This window comes from Bos javanicus, chromosome 6 (assembly GCF_032452875.1).
Source record: "Bos javanicus breed banteng chromosome 6, ARS-OSU_banteng_1.0, whole genome shotgun sequence".
Classification (NCBI taxonomy): Eukaryota; Metazoa; Chordata; class Mammalia; order Artiodactyla; family Bovidae; genus Bos; species Bos javanicus.
Window position 1 is genome coordinate 57,470,912 of NC_083873.1, and position 27,677 is coordinate 57,498,588.

The following is a 27,677-nucleotide window of genomic DNA, read 5'->3' on the forward strand; positions in this document are numbered from 1 at the left end:
GCGTTGTTTTCTGCACAGAACCTGAGATCTTGGTGCTCTTCACAATTAAGGGATGAGGATTTATTTACAACTTGGCAATTTCCCTGTGAAAAGTTCCCCTAGGGTTAAAGAATTTTACTTGCTTTCTTTGCTCGCATATTGAGCACTGAGATACCTGCCCCTTGGTGTCCCAAACGGAAGTTAAAATAGTTCAGACAGGATGTCTCCATGGACCCATAACTTCTATACTGATTAATATAATGAGAAGCATCAAAATATCCTGTGGCCACCAGATTCCTTACATCTTTTGAACTGTAGCAGAGATTCAGTGACCACCACCCTCATCATGGAGGTTGTGATTGGACCCCTGAGGCCCAGGACCACCCCCTCCCTCTCTCCCCTACCCCTTCCCTACCCTGGCAGAAGGCTAGAAGCTACACAGTTCCACCTGGGAGACCTCTGGTATTTGACAGGGAAAGAAGGGCAAGTGAGACATGTCTCGAAAGGGAATGTTGCCTGCCATTCCAGTAAATAACAAATGTTGCCCAGCATCAAGCCATTAGGCACTATATCCCACTAAGCACCCCAAAGTACTCTCTGAGGGGAATTCAGAATGGAGAAAAACAGGAAATCCTCTGTGCTTTGAATACTGGTTCAGATGTGTATCTAAGGAATAATGTCAATGAGCTTAGACTTCTGCATCTTCCCATACAAGCACTAAAATCATTAGCTTGAGATGTCTGCTTTTTATGATTAGCAGTAATCTTTTGATGTCCAACTACATGGTTTTTTTCCCAGCAGAAAACTCCTACATATCTTGACTCCCCCCTCACCTCTTCAGAGGAGGTCCTCAGAGCTATCTGAAAGGACGTCTCCTGGGCTGCAGGCCTCAGTAATGTCCCTGAGCCAAGTTCAACTCACAACTTTTAGGTTGTGTGTTTTTCTTACGTTGACACCTGTCTGGTCTCAGACTCTGCGTCACACAGTTTTGGTCCTAGCATGTTGAAAAGAAGCTTGGTCTGGTGCAGAGAAAGAAGACAGCCTGAGAGTGGCTGACCCATGACAACCTGCCAGGTGGGGAGACAGAGGCTGCCTCTCTTCCTTCTCATCTACCTCCCTGTGTCCAGTTTCTTGGGACTTTCAGCTGGAAGGAGCACCGCACTTACAGGGTCTCTATCCAAAAAGTATTTTCCCGGTTGCCTCCCTCAATATCAACTGCGTCCTTCCCTCCTGTCCCCTGGTGCATGTATCCTAAGTCGATTTTCATATTGTCCAACTCTTTGCTACCCTCTGGGTGGTAAGCTGCCAGGCTGCTCAGTCCATGGAATTTTCCAGGCAAGAAAACTGGAGTGAGTTGCCATGCCTTCCTGCAGGGGATCTTCCCAACCCAGGGATCAAACCTGTATCTCTTACATCTTCTGCATTGGCAGGTAGGTTCTTTACCTGCCACCTGGGAAACCCTCACAAGCCTCAAGTACTGAGGGAAGCTTTCCTGACCTAACGTGAACCCTCATGGAATCTCCTTGCTTTCCTTCCAGACTTCTCATCAGTTTATAATTACTTATTAACTGATATGATTGGTGTAATTAATTACAAACTTATCAACTGATATATAACTGGTGTAATTATATGATCATATTGTTGCCGGTGAACTTGAGGTTCTTTCTCCATCACAAGAGAATTTGGAGACAAAGCATAGAGGTTAAGAAAGTAAAATGAGAGTTTATTTAAGCAAGGATTTGCTCTCAGAGGGAGACTGGGCGGGCAGGTGAAGAGCTGCTGCCCTGGATTTCTTTGGCAAGCTGGTTAAGAGGGGGATACAAACAAAGGGGCCGAGTATTCACCAGGGAAGGAGGAGTTTGCGGTTGTCTTCCCTGATTTTTACCCCTGCTCATTCTTCTGAGGAGAGATTTTTGTCCTTATTTAACTTAGATCAGTGTCATGGCATCAGTGTATGATGAGTACTTCTTATTTGTAAGGCTGATCAAAAAACTAAGATCATGGCATCCAGTCCCATCATTTCATGGCAAATAGATAGGGAAACAATGGAAACAGTGACAGACTTTATTTTCTTGGGTTCCAAAATCACTGCAGATGGTGACTGCAGTCAGGAAATTAAAAGATATTTGCTCCTTGGAAGGAAAGCTATGACAAACCTAGACAGCATGTTAAAATAGCAGAGACATCACTTTGCCAACAAAGGTCCATCTAGTCAAAGCTATGGTTTTTCCAGTAATCATGTGCGGATGTGAGAGTTGGCCCATAAAGAAGGCTGAGCACCGAAGAATTGATGCTTTCAAATTGTGGTGTTGAAGAAAACTCTTGAGTGTCCCTTGGACAGCAAGGAGATCAAACTGGTCAGTCCTAAAGGAAATCAATCCTGAATATTCATTGGAAGGACTAATGCTGAAACTGAAACTCCAATATTTTGGCCACCTGATGAGTAGAGCCGATTCATAAGACCCTGACATTGGGAAGGATTGAAGGCAGGAGGAGAAGGGGATGACAGAGGATGAGATGGTTGGATGGCATCATCAACTCAATGGACCTGAGTTTGAGCAAGCTCTAGGAGACAGTGAAGGACAGGGAAGCCTGGCAAGCTGCAACCTATGGGGTCTCAAAGAGTGAGACATGACTTACGGACTGAACAACAGCAACACTACAGACTGAACAACAGCAACAATCTAATGAGAGCAAAATGAGCAAAAGGTGTTAAATTTGGATGCCGGAAATGACCATCTTTCCCCACCTTTCTTTGTCTGCCACTCAGACCCTTATAGGCCTCCCTGGTGGCTCAGCAGTAAATAATCCACCTATAATGCAGGAAACAGAAGAGACTCAGTTTCCATCCCTGGATCAGGAAGACCCCTGGGTTGGGACGATCCCCTGGAGAGGCCATGGGAACTCACTCCAGTATTCTTGCCAGGAAAATCCCATGAACAGAAAAGCCTGGTGGACTACAGTCCATGGGGTCTTGAAAAGAGCTGAATGCGGCTGAGCACGCACGCATTCAGATCCTTTTCACCCAATTTCTTGTGGTCTGAAAGTTCTGGTTTCCCTTTGTCTGCCTATGGATTCCTGTTGTTTACAGGATGCGCGATTTCCGTGATTTCCTGACACCTGACCCCTGCCCCCATTTCTCCAATACCTGCCTGCTGTGACAGTATGATTATATGATATATTTCTCATTACACTTAGCTAGCTATCATAGATCCTGGATATATATTGTTTTCTTTTTAAAACTGAAATTGAATAAATAAATAAATACAAAAAAGAAAGAGAGTACACAGAAAATGCACAATTTATAGGTGCAGCCCAGGGAACTATTACCAGCTACTGAGCTCGCTTGATACACAGTTGCATGAGATTTGATGAACCTGTATTGTGTTTATTATAACCTCAGCCAAGATACAAAACAATTCTATCACTCCACAAATTCCCTTGTGCCCTTTGTAAACAACTGCTCTCCCTACCCCCAATTCTTGGACACGATTGATCTGTTTCCTTTCATTATATTTTTACCTATTTTAGAATTTCATATATGAGGAATAAGCCAATATTGGGGGTGGGGAGCCCTTCATTCAACATAATGTTTGTGAGCTGTATCTATAATGTGTACAATATTTCTTTTTCCCTGCTGTATGAATAGACCATACTTTGCCTATATCATTGAATGAATATACTACAATGTATTTATCTATTGTATTGTTGATGGACATTTGGGAGCCATTACGAATAATGACGTTAGAGACATTCTTGCATATACATTTTCATGCTCACTGCATGCATCTCCTTTATGGGTTGGTTGGTTGGTTTAGTCACTAAGTCATGTGGGACTCTTGGGACCCCATGGACTGTAGCCTGACAGGTTCCTCTGCCCATGGGATTCTCCAGGCAAGAATGCTGGAGTGGGTTGCCATTTTCTTCTCCACCTTTATGGGTTAGTGGTCCTAAGATCATGAAGATAATTCATTAGTTTCAAGAAATTTCATTGTACGTTTCACACTTAGATCTACAACTAATCTGGAATGCATATTTATATGAGATGTGATGTGAGGGAGGGGCTCAAGTTTCTTTTTTCTTCTTCCTCCATAGATATCCAATTGACCTAGCACCATTAACTGAAAATACCAATCTTTCCCCGTGCTCTGCAGCGCCACCTCTGAAATAAATGAACTGTGGCTTAGTGGTAAAGAATTTGCCTACCAATGCAGGAGACTCAGAAGACATGGGTTGGATCTCTGGGTCGGGAAGATACCCTAGAGGAACCGGCAACCCACTCCAGTCTTCTTGACTGAAAAGTCCCATGGAGAGAGAAGCTTGGCGGGCCATAGTCCATGGAGTCGCAGAGTCCGACACGACTGAGCACAAACACACACACACGTCCACACGGGTAGACTTGTTTCTGGACTCTCCATTCTGTCTCACCATCTATCTATCTTAATCGTCCCACCTAATCTTCAAGATTTTTCTCGGTTATTCTTGACCCTCAGAATTTCTGCATAATTTTTAGGCTCCTCTCTGGGTTTACCGGTGCTCGGATCCCGGCTCCCGACCCGGTGCCTGGAGCTCAGTAGGACCTGAATGAATGGCTTAAGTGTGAAGTGAAGTGAAGTGACTCAGTCGTGTCCGACTCTTTGCGATCCCACGGACAGTAGCCTACCAGGCTCTGCTGTCCATGGGATTTTCCAGGCAAGAATACTGAAGTGGGCTGCCATTTCTTTCGCCAGGGGATCTTCCCAACCCAGGGATCGAACCGGGTCTCCTGCATTGCAGACAGACACTTTACTGTCTGAGCCACCAGGAATAGGAGTAACCTCTTGAGCTTTCGGCAGCCCCACCTCCATCCCCACACTTCTATCCCGCTGCCCCGCCTCCCTCTCCCCCGCCCAGGCGCGCAGGCACACCGCCAGGAGGCGTGCTCTTAGGGCGAGCGAGTCATTTTCCTCCGGGACGCTGGTGGCTCCCGAGCCGGATCTCCCCGCCCTGCCCCCGCCTCTCCCCGCCCCGCCGGAAGGAAGGTCTCGCCACCTCCTGACTTGGTGGTGGCAGCGCGGTTGGAGGTGGCGGCGTTGGCGGCGGCAGCTGCGACGAGGGCTCCGGGAGGCGGCGACGCAGGCATGGACTCCCGGCTGGACCAGGAGACGGCCCAGTGGCTGAGATGGGACAAGGTGAGGGGGTCCCTTGGGGCCGCGAGCGACCGGGGGAGGTGCGGGATCCCCTTTCCTGTGGTGAGTGAAAGTGCTTCCTTCCCTCACCGCCCACCCCGCAAGGCCGAGCGGGTCCTGCCAGAAGGATAAGGGGCGGCCGCCAGGCCTCGTCGGTGTGGCTGGTTTGTGGCCCATTCCAAGTAGGCCCGGAAAGGTTGTTCCGCAACCAGACCTGCGGTCCGGCGAGCCAGGAGTAGGGGAGCGAGCCGGGCTCCGGGGGCCTCCTCTGATAGAGGCGACAGCGGGTTCCTGCCACTCTGCCCGCGGGGCCCGCCCTCTGCAGTCGGCGGTGCGTCCCCCAGCAACCCAAAATGGTTCCCGCTGTCCCTCAGGCTCCTGGGGACTTGGCAGAGCGGCATTCCCAGGCGCTTGGTTGCCAGTATAGGTGCTTTCCGTTGGGCCCGCTTGGCTTCTGGCGTTTTTCTCAGGTCTCTGACTTTGCTGGGAAGAAGATGGGGAGCCCCTTGGACACAGCACCCCAGCTTTTCACTCTCCGAGGTGTTGGAGCAGGGACTCAGCTCCAGACACCATTCCCAGTCTCCTTTCTAACCTGGGTTACTCACTTCCTATTTGTTCTGTCTCTTGCACCTGTTTGCATTCCTAGACATTTCCTCTGGCTCTCTTCTGCTAAACTTGTTTCTCCTGTTTCAGGTCTGAATTTAAATGTGGCTTATGTAGAGAGGCCTTCCCTGGCTCCCAAGGGTGAATTATTTCTTTCTAATACTCTCCTTAAACATACTGTTCTTTTCCCTCATACCCCTTACAGAGATTGGCCAAAAACAAAAAACACTTGCTTGTGGGTTTATTTACCAATGTCTGTCTCCAGGGCTGATTTCAAAGACAAGAGATTCACTGGGTTGCACAGAACCTGTTCTCCTCGGAGGGCCCAGCACTTGGTTTAATATTCTGTCCCATTTTAAAATTTTTAAAAATATTTTTAACAAGGAGTTCCTTTTTTGTTTTGCAGGCCCCAGCAAATCACATAGCAGGTGCTGCCCACTTCTTCACTAACTTGCATGGTCCATAAGCCTGCACAGTGGTAGAGGCCTGGGATATTGAGTCAGTGAGGACTTCCCCTTCACCCTCCCGCCCCTGCCCAGGAAATGCCAGTACAGACTGTTTCTGGATGCTATGGGCAACTCCTTTTTCTTATAATTCTTTGGAGGAGGGAAAAGCCCCCATTTCTGATAACTCAGTAACTGGCAGTGAGTAGAAATGTTTTAAAGTCATAATTGGTAATGAATTAGTTTCATAAAACTTTCCCTTTGAAGAAATAAAAATCCAGTTTCTACAAAATGTTGTATCTGTGTATACAGAGAGTACCTCACTAGATAGAAGTGAGGGGGTGTTTTTCTTATTTTTAAATTTCTGCCACTCCTCTTGTTCTTCCCTTTCTCAGTTTCTTCTTTGACTTGAGACAGGCACCCAGAGGGAACTTGCGGCCAGCTAAAAGCATTGCAGCACTCTGGTCTGATTGCCCCAAGGGTGGCAAGGCACCCAGCAGGTACCCTCCAGCATTTCCAAAGTGCCTCCATCCCCATTCCTTTGGACCCTGACACACGTGTCATTTGCACATCTTATTCTGGTCTCCACTGACCTCCTGATTTTTTATTCTTGTCTTTCTGCCTCCTCTGGTTTCTCTCTGGCTATTTGGTCTTTTAGAGATATTGAAAGTCAATTAGGATTTTCCAAGTCTACACTGTGAATGAAAGAATTACCGGGTATTGAGTATGACCTTGAAGTCTCTGTGTTTTCTCATTCCCTCCGCAAATATCTGTTGAACCGCTTTTACATTCCAGATCTGAGCCCTAACTTGGGGGCACCTGACAATCTGATAGGTCAGCCTGTGCTCTGTGGTCAGTGGCTATTGCTTTTAACTAAGAAAATGGGCTTTTACTTGTTTCTTGTTGAATCTGGAACAATCTGAAAATGTGGGCTTAATTCCAGAAAACCAGTGTTTTATTTCAGTAGCATTTCAAAGTTTAATTATGTGGCCATGTTTTGCCTGCATGTTTGTCTACTTGAGATGATAGCTGGAAGATAGAAATAAAGTTTGTTACCCTGAATTCTTAATTTAAAAGTTTGATGTGAAATTAATGTAATTATAATTTTTCTCCATTCTTAACATTTTGTGTAACCGTTGTACCAAAAAAATGAATGATTCATGTGAGTGTCCATTTGAAGCAGTCAATGTAACAGAAAAGGTACTAAGTTAATGCTTTTCATGCAGTTTAAGCAAGACACTATATCTGAGGCTTCTCCATCTATAAGACGGGGGTTTTGTTAGTTGCCTGTCTATTGTACTTAGTGCAAGATTCAAATTTGACTGCCAGGGAAGTCTATGTATTTCTTATTATATCACAGGATCACACATTATAATTTTTAAAAGACCAAAATACTATCAAAGTAGTGTTTTGATTTAAATTATATAAGCTTATCACTCTAGGAAAATTTGAAGATATTAGGGAAGAAAATGAACATTTGATTATTACTAGATGCCAGACAGAAAAGGGTGTTTTATAAACCACCTCAGAACCACTTTGTAAGGAAGGTTATAGGTTGTTCATATTTTAGAGATGAAGAAACTCAGAATTCAAGAAACTAGATATTCTGCCCAACGGTATAAATTTGTTGGATAATGATGTGGCTGGGATTCCATTCTGAGTCTTAGACCCCAAAACCTGTGTATTGATCCCGTTTCTCCAAAAGTGCTTACCTTTGTAGGGAAGAAAGTAACACTTATGTTATAGAGGAAAACCGATTTCCTTGTACTCGTAATACTTCAGACACAAAATGTTTGAGTTTTTCACACTGAACAAGTTCTCATTTTTCTGTGAACACCAACTGGGTTTCAGTTTAACTCAACTGTGACACTAACTACCCAGAGTTAGTGTAGACCCTGCCCCCCACCGACCCCGCTTAAGGGGTCCATCCCACAAGATTGCTCCCACTTAAGATACCCACAGAAGCCCCACATTGTCACCCATACTTCTGACCAAGCAGCAGTAAACCAGGGGGGTCTCATGACCCCCTTCTAGGGTTTGGTGATTTTCTAGGATAGCTTACAGAACTCTGGAAGGCACTTTACTTATTATTACCAATTCTTTTTAATGAAGGACACAACCCAAGAACAGTCAACTGGAAGAGATCCATAGGGCAAGGTATGGTGGGAAGAGGTGCAGAGCTTCAGTGCCTTTACATAGATGTGATTAATTAAATTATTAGCTGCTACTGCTGCTGCTAAGTCACTTCAGTCGTGTCCGACTGTGTGTGACCCCATAGACGGCAGCCCACCAGGCTCCCCCATCCCTGGGATTCTCCAGGCAAGAACACTGGAGTGGGTTGCCATTGCCTTCTCTGATATTATTGGCTACTGGTTATTAATCTTAATCTCCAGCCCCTCCCCTTGTTAGAATTCAGGGGAGGATGGAGTTGAAAGTTCCCATCAAATGATCACTTGGTTGGTTCCCAGTAGTCACCTCATTAGGATAAACTCAGATATGGACGAAAGAGATTTATTATAAATAACAGAAGATGCAACTTTCATCCTAATCATTCAGGGTTTTATGACTTCTTTGCTAGAAACTAGGAACAATAAAGTGTTAGTCACTTAGTCCTGTCCGGCTCTTTTCGACCCCATGAACTGTAGCCCGCCAGGCTCCTCTGTCCATGGAATTCTTCAGGCAAGAATACTGGAGTGGGTTGCCATTCTCTTTTCCAGGGGATCTTCCCAACCCAGGGATCAAACCCAGGTCTCCCTCATCGTAGGCAGAGTCTTTACCGTCTCAGGAACAATAAATATATATTTCTTAATTAAAAAAAAAATTTTTGTTCACACCATGCAGTATGTGGGATCTTAGTTTGCTAATTAGGGATTGAACCCACACCCCCTACATTGAAAGTGTAGAGTCTTAACCACTGGACTGCCAGGGAAGTCTCATGTATTTCTTATTATATCGCAATATCACACATTATAACTTTTAAAAGACCAACTTGATATTTCAAATTTCAAAAGCCTCATAAAACTGAAAAGCCTATACATGTGTGTGTATATGTATATGTGGGCTTCCCTGGTGGCTCAGTGGTAAAGAATCCACCTGCCAATGCAGGAGACATGGGCTTGATCCCTGGTGTGGGAAGATCCCCTAGAGAAAGAAATGGCAACCCACTCCAGTATTCTTACCTGGAAAACCCCATAGACAGAGGAGCCTGGTGGGCTGCAGTCCATGCGGTTGCAAAAGAGTCAGACATGACTTAAGCGACTGAAGAACAGCAATGACAATATGTATATGTGTGTGTGTATATATATATGTGTATATATATATATTCTTTTCAAACACATACATATATACTTTTTTCTCCTGTAGGTTAGAATTATTGTGGGTTGGTTGGTTGTTTTTTCTTTTCAGCTTTTTCATTATGTTATTCACCTGACTATATCTGGTGATATAGTCAGGTGAATAACAGGAATGGCATATACATTCCTGTTTTGCAGAATCCTTTAACTCTGGCGTCAGTGAAACAACTCATTGCAGCAGGTAATACAGAAGAACTGCAAAAATGTTTTAGCGCTCGAATGGAATTTGGGACAGCTGGCCTAAGAGCTGCTATGGGAGCAGGAATTTCTCATATGAATGACTTGACCATCATTCAGACAACACAGGTACCATATTTTTATACTTCTTAATTCTTAACATTTTCCCAGTGTTAAAAAATAAACTGAAGCATATTAAATTTAGTAAGAATTTATTTGAGCAAAAATCTATTCGAATCAAGCAGTTCTAAACTGAAAGTAGTTAGGAACTGTTGGGGAGAAAATCTTTTTTCTGTACACTTCTAGATTCTTTGGTTGGTCTGTTAATTAAATTGGCATAAGACAGATTAACAAGAGTAAACAAGTTTAATTATATACATATAGGAGCCCCATAAACTCACTGAGACCCAAGGGCAAATCTAGCAGTTGAAGCTTCAAAGTGGAGAATGACAGATTGACTTTTCAAATATATATATATTTATATGTATATATATATATATATGGTTTTTTCTACTGTCCATAGGACAGTAGAAAAGGAGATGTTTGGTAGATATTTGCCTGCCATATAGATAGGTCTTTCAGATTTAAAGTTATCTCTGGTAATAGCTCTCTTTCAGGATCAGGCTTCTTATCTGAATTCTTTTAGGTAGCTAAGGAAGAGGTAAAAGTTTTTCTTTGGTCTGCCGGCTCTTGATTGCCTCAGCTCAAAATGATCCACATGCAAGAGTGACATGTTTTAGGGTCACATAGTCTGCTCCCCCTCAGAGCGCCCCACTGACAGGAACTAGGGGAAAGACTTTTATAGAGGAGAGGCAGAAACAAAGCAAGGAAATGAATAGATTGGCTCCAGCTCAAGTGGGTGCCATATTTGGGAAGGCTTAGCTGGCTGTTTGTGATTGGCTGTTCTTCAGTTATGAATTCTTCACCTTGAGGCTTTTATGAGGTTAGGTTTTGGCTTGCTTAGTAGGCTCCTAGGGCATTAAAGCCACCTCAGTCCAATGGCCTCCTCTTTTAATTAATTTAACTCCAGGCACCTTTTGTATTTGATAGACCTAATTTGGTTTCATTATGGAATAATCTGGTGGGTTTGCTTCGGCACAGGGTGTCACACATTTACTCCATAAAGTTAGGCTTGTACAGTCCGTGGAAGCAGCATTGTTTTGAAATTCATTCATTCATTTATTCATTTCACAGAGATTTATTAGGTGCCAGACATCAGGAATATAATAATGACTAAAACAGACAGAGTCCCTCATGGTGCTTCATTCCAGTGCAAATTCACCAACTAAACCGACGGACTTTTATGTTTTTATAACTTTTGTTATGGTTGTACAGATAGCAGTGTTTAAACTTTTTTTAACTGCCAGAATAACCAAGAGCTATTAGTTCTGTTTAGTTTTAATTTATGGTATGCTACTGCTGCTAAGTCACTTCAGTCGTGTCCGACTCTGTGTGACCCCATAGATGGCAGCCCACTAGGCTCCTCTGTCCCTGGGATTCTCCATGCATGAAAGTGAAAAGTGAAAATGAAGTCTCTCAGTTGTCCCCGACTCTTAGCGACACCAAGGACTGCAGCCTACCAGGCTCCTCCGTCCATGGGATCTTCCAGGCAAGAGTACTGGAGTGGGGTGCCATTGCCTTCTCCTAATTTATAGTATAGTTGGAAATTATTGCTGAGTTTCCTTGCCTTTATTTGTGAATTTTACTATCGGGGCTACATTCAGCTTTTAGGAATAAAGATGAAGCCTTTGACAAAACAGCTGCCACTGAGTGTTGAGAGTTCTGTCTGTGAGGGAAATGAAGTGGAACAGGTCGTTCTGTTTCTTCAGCTGCTGGGACATGTTAAAAATGAAGGTCATTTTAGTCCGGGAAAGAAAAGGCTGGGAAAATTAGCTACTGGTGATTATGTGTACTTTACGTGTACTTAAAAAGACAGAGTTGGACATGTTCTAGCAAAATCCTAAGAAAGAAATCTTGCATAAGGTCCTGAATTGCCCTGGAAACCACTGGCTACACATAACCTGTTAAGCAGTAGGGCTCCCTGAGATCTTTCTGGAGGGAAGACTTGGAATAAAGTGAGCCTGGAAATCTCATTCTAGTTTATGGGTAACATGGGATCACCCTGATGGATAAGGTTGCCCTTTGCTCTGTTACTAGGACTGTACAACGAATCACATGAAGCACGGTGGTTTTAAACAACAACCACGTTTATTTTGCTCACAGATCTGTAATGTGGGTAGGGCTTAGTGGGGCGGCTGCTTTTGGCATCACATGGGCTGGTGTGGAGGCTGGAGTCTTCTGAACACTCCCTGCTTGCTGGTCCCTTGTGTGGACTCTCGTCCTATTGGTGCCCCAGAGTCATCTGGTTGTATTTAAGAAGCTGGTGGATGTGAGTCAGGAATATCCTGGTGGGAAACAGGATAGAGACTAGAGGGAAATTTTTGTATTGTTTGCCTCATTGCTGGCAGTTATCATTTCCTGTTAGGTTCCTTAACTGAGCCTGACACATCAATGATGGAGAATTCATTGTCTTCTGAAATAGCCATCCTATCTTTGGATCATTCTCATTTAAGAACGGTTTCTTTATTTTGAGCCAAATCTGTCTTTCTGTAGCTTTTCCATATTGGTTTAGTTTAACCTTTGGAAGCTATATAGAGGGTATTTCTTCTGTTTTACGATCATATTTTGATCCTTCAGTGACTCTTTTCTGTGGAAAAAGCATCCCCTTCTCTTAGTTGTGCCCTCAGGTACTCAACCTCAGCAGGCCCTAGAGTTTTTTAGAGCCCTTTGAAGACAATAGGGCTTTTAGACTAAGGCTGAGTGCTTTAGTCTAAAGTATCTTAGTTTTAAGTATCTGACACTACCCTTATGGCAGAAAGAGAAGAGGAACTTCATCCTCTTGATGAAGGTGAAAGAAGAGAGTGAAAAAGCTGGCTTAAAATTCAATACTCAAAAACTAAGATCATGGCATCCAGTCCCATCACTTCATGGCAAATAGATGGGGAAAAAATGGAAAAAGTGACAGACTTTATTTTCTTGGGCTCCAAAATCATTGACAACAGGGAATGCAGCCATGAAATTAAAAGATGCTTGCACCTTGGAAGAAAAGCTATGACCAACCTAGACAGCATATTAAAAAGCAGAGACATTACTTTACCAACAAAGGTCTGTCAAAGCTATGGTTTTTCCAGTAGTCATATATGGATGTGAGATTTGCACTATAAAGAAAGCTGAGCACAAAAGAATTGATGCTTTTGAACTGTGGTGTTGGAGAAGACTCCTGAGAGTCCCTTGGACTGCAAGAAGATCCAATGAGTCAATCTTAAAGGAAATCAGTCTTGAATATTCATTGGAAGGACTGATGCTGAAGCTGAAACTTCAATACTTTGGCCACCTGATGCGAAGAGCTGACTCATTTGAAAAGACCCTGACCCTGGGAAAGATTGAAGGCAGGAGGAGAAGGGGACAGCAGAGGATGAGATGGCTGGATGGCATCACCGACTCGATGGACATGAGTTTGAATAAGCTCCGGGAGTTGGTGATGGACAGGGAAGCCTGGTGTGCTGTAGTCCATGGGGTCGCAGAGTTGGACATGACTGAATGACTGAACTGAACTGAATGCTTTTAACCCTCTTGAACACGGGCCGTACCTCAGGGGTCCACCACGGCCAGAGAAAGAGCACTATCACTATGGGAAGCCTTAGAGTGTGAGCATCTGTGTACCTTCTACTGCTGCTGCTACATCGCTTCAGTCGTGTCCGACTCTGTGCGACCCCATAGACGGCAGCCCACCAGGCTCCCCCATCCCTGGGATTCTCTAGGCAAGAATACTGGAGTGGGTTGCCATTTCCTTCTCCAATGCATGAAAGTGAAAAGTCAAAGTGAAGTCGCTCAGTCGTGTCCAACCCTCAGCGAGCCCTTGGACTGCAGCCTACCAGGCTCCTCCATCTATGGGATTTTCCAGGCAAGAGTACTGGAGTGGGGTGCCATTGTACCTTCTAGGAACCCCACAAAAACAGCTCCCATGTGTGCTTGTTACTTTGCATCCCTCAGAAGCTTCAGAAGATTTGCCCAATGCAGTATTTTTGTACAAGAAAAGCTAAAGGCTTTCTAAACTGGCACCACTCTGGCAACAAAGCTGTGAAATATTGCCCTACCAAAAACAAGAGTTACGTTTCATTTTATGACTTCCTTTAATCAAAATGAAACAAGTAATATGAACCGTGATTATAACGCAATCAACCAGAGTTCTTTTTATTCCTGTAATAAACCTATTTTGTCCAGTAATCAAAACCTCTTGAAGTCAAAGTTCACAGTTTTCTAATCGTCCATATTTCAGACTGAGGTGATGTTACTGTACCCACTAAGATGCAGGAATTGTGTGTTCGACCATTGCTAGGTGGATGGGAATAGCCCAAACTCTGCACAATTTCTATTTGTATAATAGTGGACTGATAGAGCCTCCTTAAGATCTGTCTGCTGGAAAATAATTTCACAAACAGAACGAGTTTAGGTCTTTTAACTGACAAAATCTTACAAACTGTGTTGAATTTCTTTTACTTTTCTTTATATAGAGCAAGTTGAAATATCTGAAACACCTCCTTGTCCTCAGAGATTTTAGATTTGTATAAGATGGGTGCAAGCTTTGAAGGAAAATGACCGTAAAAATAATGCTCGTGGCAGCAAACACACAGTGCATCCTTGGTGTTGGATTCTTAGCTCATGGCATGTCTTAACTCAGTTAGTCCTCATGCAGTCCTTAGAAGTAGGTACTGTTCCCATTTTACAGAAGAGAAAACTGAGGCACTGAGAGATTAAGGAACTTGTCATTTGCCCACAAGTGGTGGTCTAAGCCCACAGATTCTGTGTACTTTTAATTTAGCACTGAACCACCTCTAACCAGACCCAGGCACAAGTCTGTTGTTGTTCAATCACTCAGTCGTGTCCGACTCTTTGTGACCCCATGGACTGCAGCATGCCAGGCTTCCCTGTCCATCACCAATTCCCGGAGCTTACTCAAATTCATGTCCATCGAGTCAGTGATGCCGTGCAACCGTCTCATCCTCTGTTGTCCCCTTCTCCTCCTGCCTTCAATCTTCCCAGGATCAGGGTCTTTTCAAATGAATCAGTGGTTTGCATCAGGTGGCCAAAGTAGTGGAGCTTCAACTTTAGCATCAGTCCTTCCAATGAATATTCAGGGTTGATTTCCTTCAGAATGGACTGGTTTGATCTCCTTGCAGTCCAAGGGACTCTCAAGAGTCTTCTCCAACACCATGGTTCAAAAGTATCAATTCTTCGGTGCTCAGCCTTCTTTATGGTCCAACTCTCACATCCATACATGACTACTGGAAAAACCGTAGCTTCGACTAGATGGACCTTTGTCGGCAAAATAATATCTCTGCTTTTTAGTGTGCTCTCTAGGTTTGTCAGAGCTTTTCTTCCAAGGAGCAGGCCTCTTTTAATTTCATGGCTTGCAGGTACAAATCTAGGCTCTGCTATTTGTGTATCTGAAACTGGGCCAGTCATTGAAAGTTCTAGCTTTTCCATCTGTAAAATGGGATTTCTTGGCCAAGTTGATCTGGGATTACTGATAATAAATGCTAAGTGTCCAACACAGTACCTGATACATACAGATAGAAAATAAATAAAGCTGTTGTTTTCCTATTGTGCAGTTCACTTAGTTACTGAGGGATTTCTCTCCTGCTACAGTGGTCTCTTGTGGAAGCAGAGAAAACTTGATCAATTTTTGGTTTGGTGTGTTAAAACGTACATAGTCTTTTAATTCATGGGTGTTTTTTAGGGATTTTGCAGGTACCTAGAAAAACAATTCAGTGACCTGAAGCAAAGAGGTGTTGTGATCAGCTTTGATGCTCGAGCCCATCCAGCAAGTGGAGGCAGCAGCAGAAGGTACGTAAAGATATTCATGTTCAGGAAACTATATTTTTGTCGTGTATTTTGTAGTTTTATTTGTAATCACCATTTCAATAGGTTGGCGTTAAGTACATTTGTCAGCTATATTGCTTAACTATAAAAAAGATGGGTAGGTTCTGTTTGTAACTTTTAAGAATTCTGGTTTTATGTTTGGGTTAAGAAAATGTAATTATTTAGACAATGTAGAACTTAATACCTATCTAAGGCAATTTTTTGTAAATGGCAGTATTATTTCTGGTTCCTCTTCCTTTTCTAAATCCAGCTTAGACATCTGAAAGTTCTTGGTTCACATAATGCTGAAGCCTAGCATGCAAGATTTTAAGCGTGACCTTAATAGCATGGGCGATGGGTGCAATTGTCCAGTGGTTAGCACATTCTTTCGTCTACCCTTTTTGGGAATTGGGATGAGAATTGAGCTTGTCCAATCCTGTGGTCACTGCTTGGTCTTCCAGATTTGCTGACATATTGAATGCAGCACCTTGATGGCATCATCCTTGAGGGTTTTGAATAGTTCTACTGGAATTCTGTCGCATACACTAGCTTTATTAACAGCAGTGCTTCGTAAGGCCCACTTGACTTTGCTCTCCAGAATGTCTGGCTCTGGGTGGCTGACCACACCATCATTGTCATCCAGTTCATCTGGATCTTTTCAATACGGTTCTTCCATGTATTTTTTCCTTCCCTTCTTGATCTCTTCAGCGTCTGCTGGGATCTCTACTGTTTGTCGTTTATTGTGCCCATCCTTGGGCAAAATGTTCCCTTGATATCTCCAGTCTCAATGCCTTTGAACTATGGTGCTGGAGAAGACTCCTGAGAGTCCGTTGGACAGCAAGGAGATCAAATCAGTCAATCTTAAGGAAAATCAACCCTGAATACTTGTTGGAAGGAATGATGCCGAAGTTGAAACTCCAGTATTTTGGTCATCTGATGCAAACAGCTGACTTGTTGGAAAAGTCCCTGATTTTGGGAAAGATTGAAGGCAGAAGTAGAAGAGGGCGTCAGAGGATTTAGATGGCTGGATGCAATGGACATGAACTTGGGCAAAACTTCAGGAGATGGTGAGGGACAGAGAGGCCTGTCGTATGGCAGTCCATGGGGTCTCAAGGAGTCGGACACGACTGGGCAACTGAACAACAGCAGCATTATTTCTCTTCACTTTTTTTCCTTTTATGAAATTTTTTTCTTCTACTATTTATAAGCCTCATGAGCTTCTTCTCATTCTTAAATGCCCATTGCAAAGTGCATTGTTGTAACATTCCCAAACCAATGAGACTGTCTTTTGTGGCTATAGGCAGATGGTGATGGTGATGGTGGTGATGATGATGGTGATGGTGGTGATGATGATGATGGTAGCGGTGGTGGTAGTGGTGGTGATGGTGGTGTGGTGGTGGCGGCGATGCTAGAATCATTCAAGTGCTGAATGCGAGTTAGGCACCTAGGTATTTACTTATTTAGTCCTCACAAAACCTGTAATCTATGTACTTTTTGCTCTGAGATCATAAAGTGAGAGAAGGTACCACAATTTAAACATAAAGAGGCTGGCACCAGGGGTCAGCAAACTTTTTCCCTAAAGGGCAAATAGTCAGTATCTTACACACTGTAGGCGGCACAGTCTCCGTTACAACCACGCCGCTCTGCCATGTAGCATGAAAACAGCCATGAACAATTCATGACTGAGTAAAGTTTTGTAAAACTTTATTTACAGAATGCCTGGAGTTTGCCCATCACTGGTCATAATCATGTCATATGACCCTCTTTTTTGCTGTAACACTTCCTCTTGATAGCTTACATGAACAATGTCATTTCCTGAGGTTGCAAAAGTGACTTTTGTACCTTTTAGTGAATGCAGTATGTATCTAATTCAGGTTTTTATTTAAATTATTTTTGCTAAAATTTGTTGTTTTTTTACTTTCTCCTATATAGGGGCATTTTTTAAATTGTCAAAATCATTTTTGTATTACTCTTAATTCTAGGAATTTTAATGCCTGAGTTGTTAAAGATTTGCTGTTTTTGCCCTAGCCAGCTCCCAAAATAGTGTTCCATGCAGTTAGTGCTCAAGAAATATTTGAGAGAATGATCAAATACTTTGTTTAATCCTCTAATAGTGTAATATTGTTCATTGGAAGTAAACTGTTTATTGTGATGAAATACTTTAAGCATGAAGAAAGACTTGCTGCCATGTTCTGTGTCCTGCCCTAAGCCAGATGCTGTGGAAATTGAGAAATATGTCAAAGTGTCAAAAATTTGTCATCTTTTAAGAGCTGAAAGGAGCCAAGATGTATATGTATCATATACAGACGTGTATCCCATGTATAGCTCACACTCACGACAGTGTGCCGTGTGTTTTGTAGAGGACAACACTGAATCAAACACTGGTCTTCATGGCGTATCCTGGGCAGTGACAGCTGTATAGACTTCTCCGTTCTGCCTGGTGCCATGCGACTTGGTACAGGGCCAGATAACTCTTCATTATAGGCACTGCCCTGTGCAGTGTGGGATGCTTAGCAGCATCCCTGGCCTCCATCCGCCAGCTGCCACTAGCACCATACCCCGGTGACAACCGAAATTGTCTCCAGATGATTCAGGTGTCCCGTGGGAGCAGCACCGTCCTTGGTTGAGACCCGCTGAGATGGAAGAGAGCTGAGAGACTTGGGTGCAGCCTGGCTTAGCTGCTGTGTGCCCGGTGGACATGGGACAAGTCTTCTGGCCTTTCTCAACTTTAGTCCCATTTCTCTTAAACAAAGGGGTGGAATGAAATGACTCCTTAGGTTCCTCCAGGTTTAATGTTCTCTGCCAGTAGAGTATAATTAAGGTTTTCATTGATCTGGCTGCTATTCTCAGTCTAAAGAAACGATTGGGGGACTTCCCTGGTGGTCCACTGGCTAGACTCCATGCTCCCAATGCAGGGGGCCTGGGTTTGATCCCAGATCAGGGAACTAGATCCCACATGCCACAACTAAGAGCTTGCATGCCGCACCTAAAGATCTGGAGTGCTGCAACTGAGACCTGGGGCGGTCAAATAAATATAAAAAAATAAATGGTTGGACCTTCATTTTCTTCTCTGTTGTCACCTGCTCTCCTGACAGCTCTACTCTCCTTTTCTCCCCGGTCACTCTGTATTTCCAGATTTGCCCGACTTGCTGCAACCACGTTTATCAGCCAGGGGGTTCCAGTGTACCTCTTTTCTGATATAACCCCAACCCCTTTTGTGGTAAGTGTTTGCTTTTATAATTTCCTGTCCCAGGATCAGGGGTGGAACATGGCCAGGTTTTACCATCTTTAGGGCTCTTGGGATTCAGTTGTTTGAAAGACAGAAGGGCTCCTTGCCTTTTATCAAGACTTACCTCTCCAGGAATGTTCCTCCCACACCCTAGTAATATTTCTCTGGTGTTCAACTTTTGATTCATCAGAATTTCTTTCTTTTTTTTAGTTCATTTTTTCTTTTGCTTGCATTCAGAAGATATTTTAGCTGGTTAGCAGAATGTCTTTTGTCTGTTTGTCTTTTTGCTTTTTAATTTGGTTTGTGTTCTTTTTCTCAGCTACCGCAATTAGGAAACTTCTGGGATCTAAATCTGAATTCACCTCAAACCATGTCTTACCATGAAATTTTTGACAAATTGGTGTACCAACTTTTTATATATGAGTGTTTCACTCTAAATCCTATTCATAGCCAGTACCAGAAGCATGCTTGGCATGTTTTAGTAAGATTTTTATCAAATTCCTATTGTAACAGAATCTAAAGAAAAGGATAACAGGCACTACGACAGCTGTTCCTTTTAAGTAGAATGAACTTTTAAGAGTAGGGCCAGATGCTCAAAATATATGTTTTTAGAAATTAAACCAAAAACATAATTCGAATGCACTTACTTCCATCAAGTAGAAATGAGAGTGTATAAATACAGAAGTAATCTCCACTAGCTTTGCGTTTACTGTCTCTAGTGCACTGACAGGTAAGTGCAGCTCCTCCTAGCTTGTAAATATCCCAGCAGATGCTCAGTGTCACATCCAGATGTGGCTCAAATTTTACTGTTTGATGGAAAAACTGCAATGTGTTCAGGCATCCTTGGTCTTCTGTACTATATTAATGTTGGTAGCTATTGTTTTTATATCAGACATGAATTAAATAAGTGTCTCATGATCACTGGCCCAAGTAGTGGAGTAATTCTCCCTTTTTCTTTGCTCCAGGACACCTGGGGAACATGAGATACCTCCTAGAGGGGCAAGTGACCACAGTGATTTTTGGTGGGAGGGTAGAGGGGGACAGACAGGTAGAATTTCAGGCTCCCTGTGTAGACTAAACCTCAGGTGTAGCCATAGGGGATCCTCTCCCCATCTGGGAAGTAGTCTTATAAAGATGGGAGCTACGTAGAAATACAAGAGCGGGACAGTCAGCCCTGGAGTAGGAGATAAATGCAAGCTCTGAGAGCTCTCTCCATGTTGTTCACATTTTCCTCAACCTTTTATTTAAAAGCAAATCAGGGAAAGAAGAGCAGAGGATGCAGTTGGAGAGAATAAACTGAAGCCATAAGCTTCCTTCCTAAGCAGAAGGCTTAAAAGAATGTGCATTGGAGAGTCAGAGCATCATATTGTGTAAAGAATTTTCTACCTTCACCAAGGAGAAGATAGGATAAAAAGATACACAGGAAAATACTTGCCTTTCTTACTTAGGGTACGCATCACAAAATTTTGAGCAGTGAGTTAGTTTTAAGGGTAATCAGAGTATACTCCTTGGATGTGGCACAAAAATATTGTATGACACATTATGATATTTATATATTACGTTTATTAAAGGGAAAATGGTACAAACAATGTATGATAGACCTTTTAAATATATCTAATGTTTTGCTTCAAATTGTTCTTGTTTCCTACTATATTACAGCCCTACACAGTATCACATTTGAAACTTTGTGCTGGAATCATGATAACTGCGTCTCACAATCCAAAGCAGGATAATGGTTATAAGGTATTTTTATTTTTCTCTCTATACTTATGTCCTTCCATCTGAAGTCTGTGCCTTGGGAGCACAGGGAATGGATGAACTCTAAACCGTCTGGATATGTTCCCATGTTCTCCAGGTCTATTGGGATAATGGGGCTCAGATCATCTCTCCTCATGATAAAGGGATTTCACAGGCTATTGAAGAAAATCTAGAACCGTGGCCTCAAGCCTGGGACGATTCTGTACTCAATGGCAGTCTGCTCCTACATGACCCAAGCGCTTCCATCAATAAAGACTATTTTGAAGACCTTAAAAAATACTGTTTTCACAGGTAAATGGGTTGGAAACTCACCTCAAGTGAGTTAAATTAATGTGATTCAACCAAATTATGTTTTCATTACATTTTTGTCCTCAACCGGTATTCTATACTACATATACTGTTATTGCATCTGACTTAAGAGGCTATAGATGAGGGGTTGGCAACTTTTCTTAGAAAGATAGTGAATACTTTTGGCTTTGTGAGCCACTGTGTTGCTCAACTACCCAACTCTGTGTTTGCAAGAAAGCAGCCATAGATAATATGGAAATGAATGAACAACAAACATAGCTGTGTTAAAAAAAAGTTTATAAAAATGGGTTTCAGGGGCATAGCTCAGTGGTAGATCCTTTGACTGTAGAAGCAGGTGGCTAGCCCACAGGCTGTGGTTTTCTGACCTCTGTTGTAGATTCATATATATGTATATGTGCATGTAAAGAAAGAAAGTGAAGTCACTCAGTCACGTCCAACTCTTTGCAACCCCATAGGCTACCCAGGTCCTCTGTCCATAGGATTTTGGAGGCAGGAGTACTGGAGTTGGTTTGCATTTCCTTCTCCAGGGGATATTCCCGACCTAGGGTTCGAACCTGGGTCACCTGAATTGCAGGCAGACACTTTACTGTCTGAGCCACCAGGAAAGCCGTGTGTGTGTGTGTGTGTGTGTGTGTGTATAATATATATACATATATCTATATATGTGTGTGTGTGTGCATACTTTTATATATGTATGTAAAAAAAAAGCTTGTTGGAAGGTGTCAAATAGAAAATGTTGAGAAAAAGGAGAGTCCAATTAAATAAATTTATATTAAAAAAAAGAAAATGTTGACTTTTTTTATCTTCCCAGAAATTTTCATTTCATATATAAACATATATACATGTAATATATTAGTATTTCCAAATCGTAACTAAGAATATAGAGTGCATGTGTCTTGTTCTATGCCTTTTCCCCTCTGGTTAATTTGTCATGGATACCTTTCTGTATTAGCTCCCATTAGTCCTGACCGTTGTGTTTTAATGGCTACTGTACCAGTCTATTTAACCCCGTGACACAGATGTGATGCTCATGGACAGGAAGCAGAGGAGCTGAGTGAAGGGTTGTCCTGCCCTAGTATGCTGAGGGTCCCATCACTCCTGATTGTCCCCTTAGGAAGGAACCACTGATGGTTAAGCAGCAGAACTTTAGGGTTGTCTCTAGTATTGTATTTGCTGAACCGTCTGGGAGTGGCAGCTCCTGTATGGAATGTGGAAGCCCCACCCCACCTGAAGGGAGCTGCCATGCCATTGGTGTTACCATGTGCAAACATGGATCCCGCATTACCAGTTATCTGATTTTTTCCTCCTAAGAAAAACTGGAAACCTAGATTTTTGTATATGAAATTCTCTAATTTTTAAATGTTGGGGACCATTTAAAAATGGTCTGTAATCCAAACAAAACTCATCTGTGCATGTTCCTTCTGTCCCTCTTACTGAACTTCATAAAGACTAAGGGTTTCTAGTTTTCTGCTATTCACCAAGTAGCGCCAGTCTGCAACTTTGAGCACGGTTCCTTGAGTATTGGTGTGTGTGTGTGTATAAGAGTATTCAAAAAAATACACGGTAGATGGAATGTCCTGATGGCATCACCGACTCGATGGATGTGAGTTTGAGTAAACTCTGGGAGTTGATGATGGACAGGGAGGCCTGGCGTGCTGCGATTCATGGGGTCGCAAAGAGTTGGACGTGACTGAGCGACTGAACTGAACTGAACTGATGGTCCTGGTGGTGGTTAGAACTGTGCGCTTTCACTATGGAGGGCAGGGCTTTGGTTCTTGGTTGGGGAACTAAGATCCCACAAGATGTGTGGGGCACAAAAAAAAAGATACAGTGCAGGCATCAGAATTATATATGCATTTATAAAGTTAATAATGATTAAAAAATTGCTCTTAGAAATGTTATACTAGCTGAAGTTCCCACCAACAGAATATGATAACAGTATATGATCCACACACATTCTTACCTACACTGAGTATTATGAAATGTTTCCTCTCTCCCAGTTTGCTACATGAAAGCAATACCTAACTTTATTTACATTTGTAATTATGAATATTTTTATCTTTATTTAACCTATATTTTTCTAAGTATTTGTTCTTTTTTTGCATTTGTGAAACCTCTTTGCTTGTACAGAAAAACTAGTCTTTGTTTATTTCAAATATTGTTTTCCCATCTATTGTTACCTTTGGATTTTTTCATTGAAACTTTTAATTGCCTACTTCTGGGTTTTGTGTCATACTTAAAAAGATTTCACTATACCAAGACTATTTTTTAAAAAGCACAACTCTTGTTTTACTTTAAAGCTTTCATGTTTACATTTTGCAATGTTTTGTTTTTGGCCATGCCACGTGACATGTGAGATTTTAGTTCCCGAGCCAGGATTCAAATCTGTGTCCCCTGCAGTGGAAGCACAGAGTCCTAACCACTGTATTCCAGGGAAGTCCACATTTTGCAATGTTTAAATCTTTTGAATTCTTAGTTATTTTTAATTTTGTATGAGGCATAAAGTAGGAAAGCAGATTAAATTCTTTCTAAAAAGTGCAATTGTACTAACATATTAAACTGAAGAATCTATTTTTCTTTGACTAATTGGAAATACCACCTTTAATCAGACAATTTCTAACAATATTTAAGTGCTATTATCTATCAGATAACTGCTATATTCCCTTCCTTTGTACTAATTAATTCATCTCATTTTAATCATCACAGTAGTGCTGAGGGTAGGTTCTGATATATTGCCATTTTATAGATGAGAAAACTGTAACTCAGAGAGGTCACAGAAAATAGCAACAGTCGCACAGCTTAGCAGTGGCAGAGCTCTAGGGACTTCCCTAGTGGTCCAGTGGCTAAGACTTCACGCTCCCAATGCAGGGGGCCCAGGTTTGATCTCTGGTCAGGGAACTAGATCCCACATGCCACAACTAAAGATCTCACGTGCTGCGACAAAGATCGAAGATCCTGTGTGTTACAACTAAAACCCAGGGCAGCCAAATAAAAGTAGCAGATCTCCAGGATTTAAATTTAGAATCTGTCTCCAAATCATGTTAACCACTAAGCCTTACTGCTTCTCACGTATTTCCCAATTCAAATTGGATCAACTTCTGAATTCTATCTTTTCCAGATTTGTTCTCACTAATCTTGCATATTTATTTTTTAGATGTATCTGTTTTCAAAGATATGTTTGTTTTAAACTACCGTTGTCTTAAGGAAGACCTTGTTCATTTACTCATTGCCAAAAGAAGTGCACACTACCTTAGAACCTAGCAGTCAGATAGCTGGAATTTTTTAACACTTTGTATTTACATTTTCTATAACTTCTGCTGTTAATTTTGATGTTATTTTTATTCTACATTAAGTCCCTCAATCAGAGCACTTTGCTAAATAGGATTGTTACTTGACAAAGAAAATGTTTTATTAGTTATACATCTGTATATGGGAAGTTCCATCACATTGTGTTCAAAGGGACATTTTGAAAATCATATGTGAAGATGGTAGGGAATAGTTGAAGCCCTGGAGCTGGCACTGCTGTGGGTAGGTACTGCCATGGGCCAGCTGGGAGTCCTTCTTGGAACCCGCTGTAGGTGTGAAAGTTGTAGCATGAAACAAAATCCAAAAGTAATTGGATTTGCAAGAAGTAACTACAGAGTGAAATTTAAAACAATGTGTTGTGGGAGCGTGTATGTTTGGAAGAGAGTGAAAAAGCTTTCTTTCTTTTTTTTTTTTAATAGAATTTTGAAAGACACTCAGTTGTCTTATACATTCTTATTATTTTGAAATCTTATGTTCTTAGGTATCTGATTCCTTGATATTTTGCAAACCTTTCGTTTTGAGAGCCATGCTTGTGTTTCTTCTCATTCTCCACGTGTCTGTTTCTAGGGCTGTAAACAAGGAGACCAAGGTGAAGTTCGTGCATACCTCTGTCCATGGTGTGGGTCACAGCTTCGTGCAGTCGGCTTTCAAGGCATTCGACTTTGTTCCTCCCGAGGCTGTTCCCGAACAGAAGGACCCTGATCCTGAGTTCCCAACAGTGAAATACCCGAATCCCGAAGAGGGTAAAGGTGTCTTGGTAACTTGACTTTTTTTAATTATAAAATTTATCTTGAATATAATTCAAAACTATTACTTTGGAGTAAAATAAGTTTTTTGTGTGTTTTCATTGTGCCAAACAAAAATTAATTTCGTCACTGGAAATTTAATTTATTAGTTATCCATTTCTTAAAAGAACTTTCAAATCAGATGTGTTAAGCATCAGGATGTGAAAGCTGAAATTGCTCGCAAATTTAAAATGATGCTTTACTTCAATTTAATTAATTTAGTTTCATTTAGTTTACTGTGCTTCTTAATGCCAAAAAGAAACAATAACAGAATGGAGGTTTGTCACACAATTTTTATCACTCAGTTGACATTTTTTTGATATGAAAAAGTTGCTATTTAAATTATGGTTCCTTTAAGCTTTTTATTTTATTTATTTTTAGTATTTATTTACTTGGCTGCCCCAGATCTTAGTTGCCACATGTGGGATCTAGTTCCCTGACCAGTGATTAAACCAGGCCCCCTGCATTGGGGGCACAGAGTCTTAGCTGCTGGACCATCAAAGAAGCCCCCACTTAAACTTTTTAAAGGTTAGGGTAACCGTTATACTCAGAGAGTCAATTTTGGTTTGTCTGTGAGGTTGATCACAGGGCCAGGCTTGGAAATAACCAGGCCAGCCACAAACACAGTCAGATGTTAGGCGAGTCCCACTGGCACACGTGGGTCGTCCGTTGATGCTCTCGTTATCTGACCTCTGACTTAGGAAGTAGTATGTGACCAACCAAGACCAGTTCCAGAAATAGGATTCAGTCTTGGTTTGGGAAAAGACCTCTTTTAGTTCTTAAAGAACTGAATATTTTTAAAGACTGTAGTGTGCTCAGTTCTTGGTTGGAGTGATCTTTTTCTCTTCTTTTTCTCTCTTTTTCAGACTTTGTCTTTTGCTTTGGCTGACAAAATCAAGGCCAAAATCATTTTAGCAAATGACCCAGATGCTGATAGACTTGCTGTGGCAGAAAAGCAAGACAGGTACAATAAATTGTGATTACCTGCATAATGTGTGATATAGTGTCAGTCAGATGTTTCTGGAGAGACCGGATGTATTTGGAAATGTTTCCCAGTTATCTTGCAAATGATCATCTCACTGAACCTCTGTCAGATCCTCTGACATAGAGGAAGTACCAGTCCAGGGGCCACAGGTCCTGCAAGCACAATGTAGGGTCAGCCAGCCAGTGTGTATTTGGTATTGAACTTACTTGTTACCACCCCCTTTTATCGTTAATTAGTGTCAGTACCTAATGAGGGCAAAGTACTTTGGTGCTGGCTTTAAAGGTCAGCACTTGGCAAGGTTTGGTGAGGAGCCAGACCTTCAATGCCATGTTGAATCCCAAAGAAAGGCAATGCCAAAGAATGCTCAAACTACCTCACAAGCGCACTCATCTCACACGCTAGTAAAGTAATGCTTAAAATTCTCCAAGCCAGGCTTCAGCAATATGTGAACCTTGAACTTCCAGATGTTCAAGCTGGTTTTAGAAAAGGCAGAGGAACCAGAGATCAAATTGCCAACATCTGCTAGATCATGGAAAAAGCAAGAGAGTTCCAGAAAAACATCTATTTCTGCTTTCTTGACTATGCCAAAGCCTTTGACTGTGGATCACAATAAACTGTGGAAAATTCTGAAAGAGATGGGAATACCAGACCACCTGACCTACCCCTTAAGAAACCTGTATGCAGGTCAGGAAGCAACAGTTAGAACTGGACATGGAACAACAGACTGATTCCAAATAGGAAAAGGAGTACATCAAGGCTGTATATTGTCACCCTGCTTATTTAACTTCTATGCAGAGTACATCATGAGAAATGCTGGGCTGGAGGAAGCACAAGCTGGAATCAAGATGCTGGGAGAAATATCAATATCCTCAGATATGCAAATGACACCACCCTTGTGGCAGAAAGTAAAGAAGAACTAAAGAACCTCTTGATGAAAGTGAAAGAGGAGATGAAAAAGTTGGCTTAAAGTTCGACATTCAGAAAACAAAGATCATGGCATCCGGTCCCATCACTTCATGGGAAATAGATGGGGAAACAGTGGAAACAGTGTCAGACTTTATTTTTCTGGGCTCCAAAATCACTGCAGATGTTGTTGCAGCCATGAAATTAAAAGATGCTTACTCCTTGGAAGGAAAGTTATGACCAACCTAGATAGCATGTTAAAAAGCAGACATTACTTTGCCAACAAAGGTCCATCTAGTTAAGGCTATGGTTTTTGCAGTGGTCATGTATGGATGTGAGAGTTGGACTGTAAAGAAAGCTGAGTGCCGAAGAATTGATACTTTTGAACTGTGGTGTTGGAGAAGACTCTTGAGAGTCCCTTGGACTGCAAGGAGATCAGTCCTGGGTGTTCATTGGAAGAACTGATGTTGAAGCTGAAACTCCAATACTTTGGCCACCTGATGTGAAGAGCTGACTCATTTGAAAAGACCCTGATGCTGGGAAAGATTGAGGACAGGAGGACAAGGGGACAACAGAGGATGAGATGGTTGAATGGCATCACTGACTCAATGGACATGGGTTTGGGTAAACTCCGGGAGTTGGTGATGGACAGGGAGGCTTGGTGTGCTGTGTTTCATGGGGTCGCCAAGAGTCAGACATAACTGGGCGACTAAACTGACTGACTGAACTGAGACCAGAGAGCATGCCTGTGGGGTGC

General features: G+C 42.2%; 1 protein-coding gene across 1 annotated transcript in view; it reads left to right on the forward strand.

The window, feature by feature from the left end:
• Positions 1–27,677, forward strand: part of PGM2 (phosphoglucomutase 2) — a 48,782-nt gene that overhangs the window by 2,312 nt on the left and 18,793 nt on the right. Inside the window, exons 2-9 of the mRNA XM_061419228.1 lie at positions 4,908–5,150; positions 9,685–9,852; positions 15,524–15,630; positions 18,781–18,865; positions 20,534–20,617; positions 20,730–20,923; positions 24,815–25,004; positions 25,899–25,996. Coding sequence (XP_061275212.1) covers positions 4,908–5,150; positions 9,685–9,852; positions 15,524–15,630; positions 18,781–18,865; positions 20,534–20,617; positions 20,730–20,923; positions 24,815–25,004; positions 25,899–25,996 — 1,169 coding nt within the window. The remainder of the gene's footprint in view (positions 1–4,907; positions 5,151–9,684; positions 9,853–15,523; positions 15,631–18,780; positions 18,866–20,533; positions 20,618–20,729; positions 20,924–24,814; positions 25,005–25,898; positions 25,997–27,677) is intronic.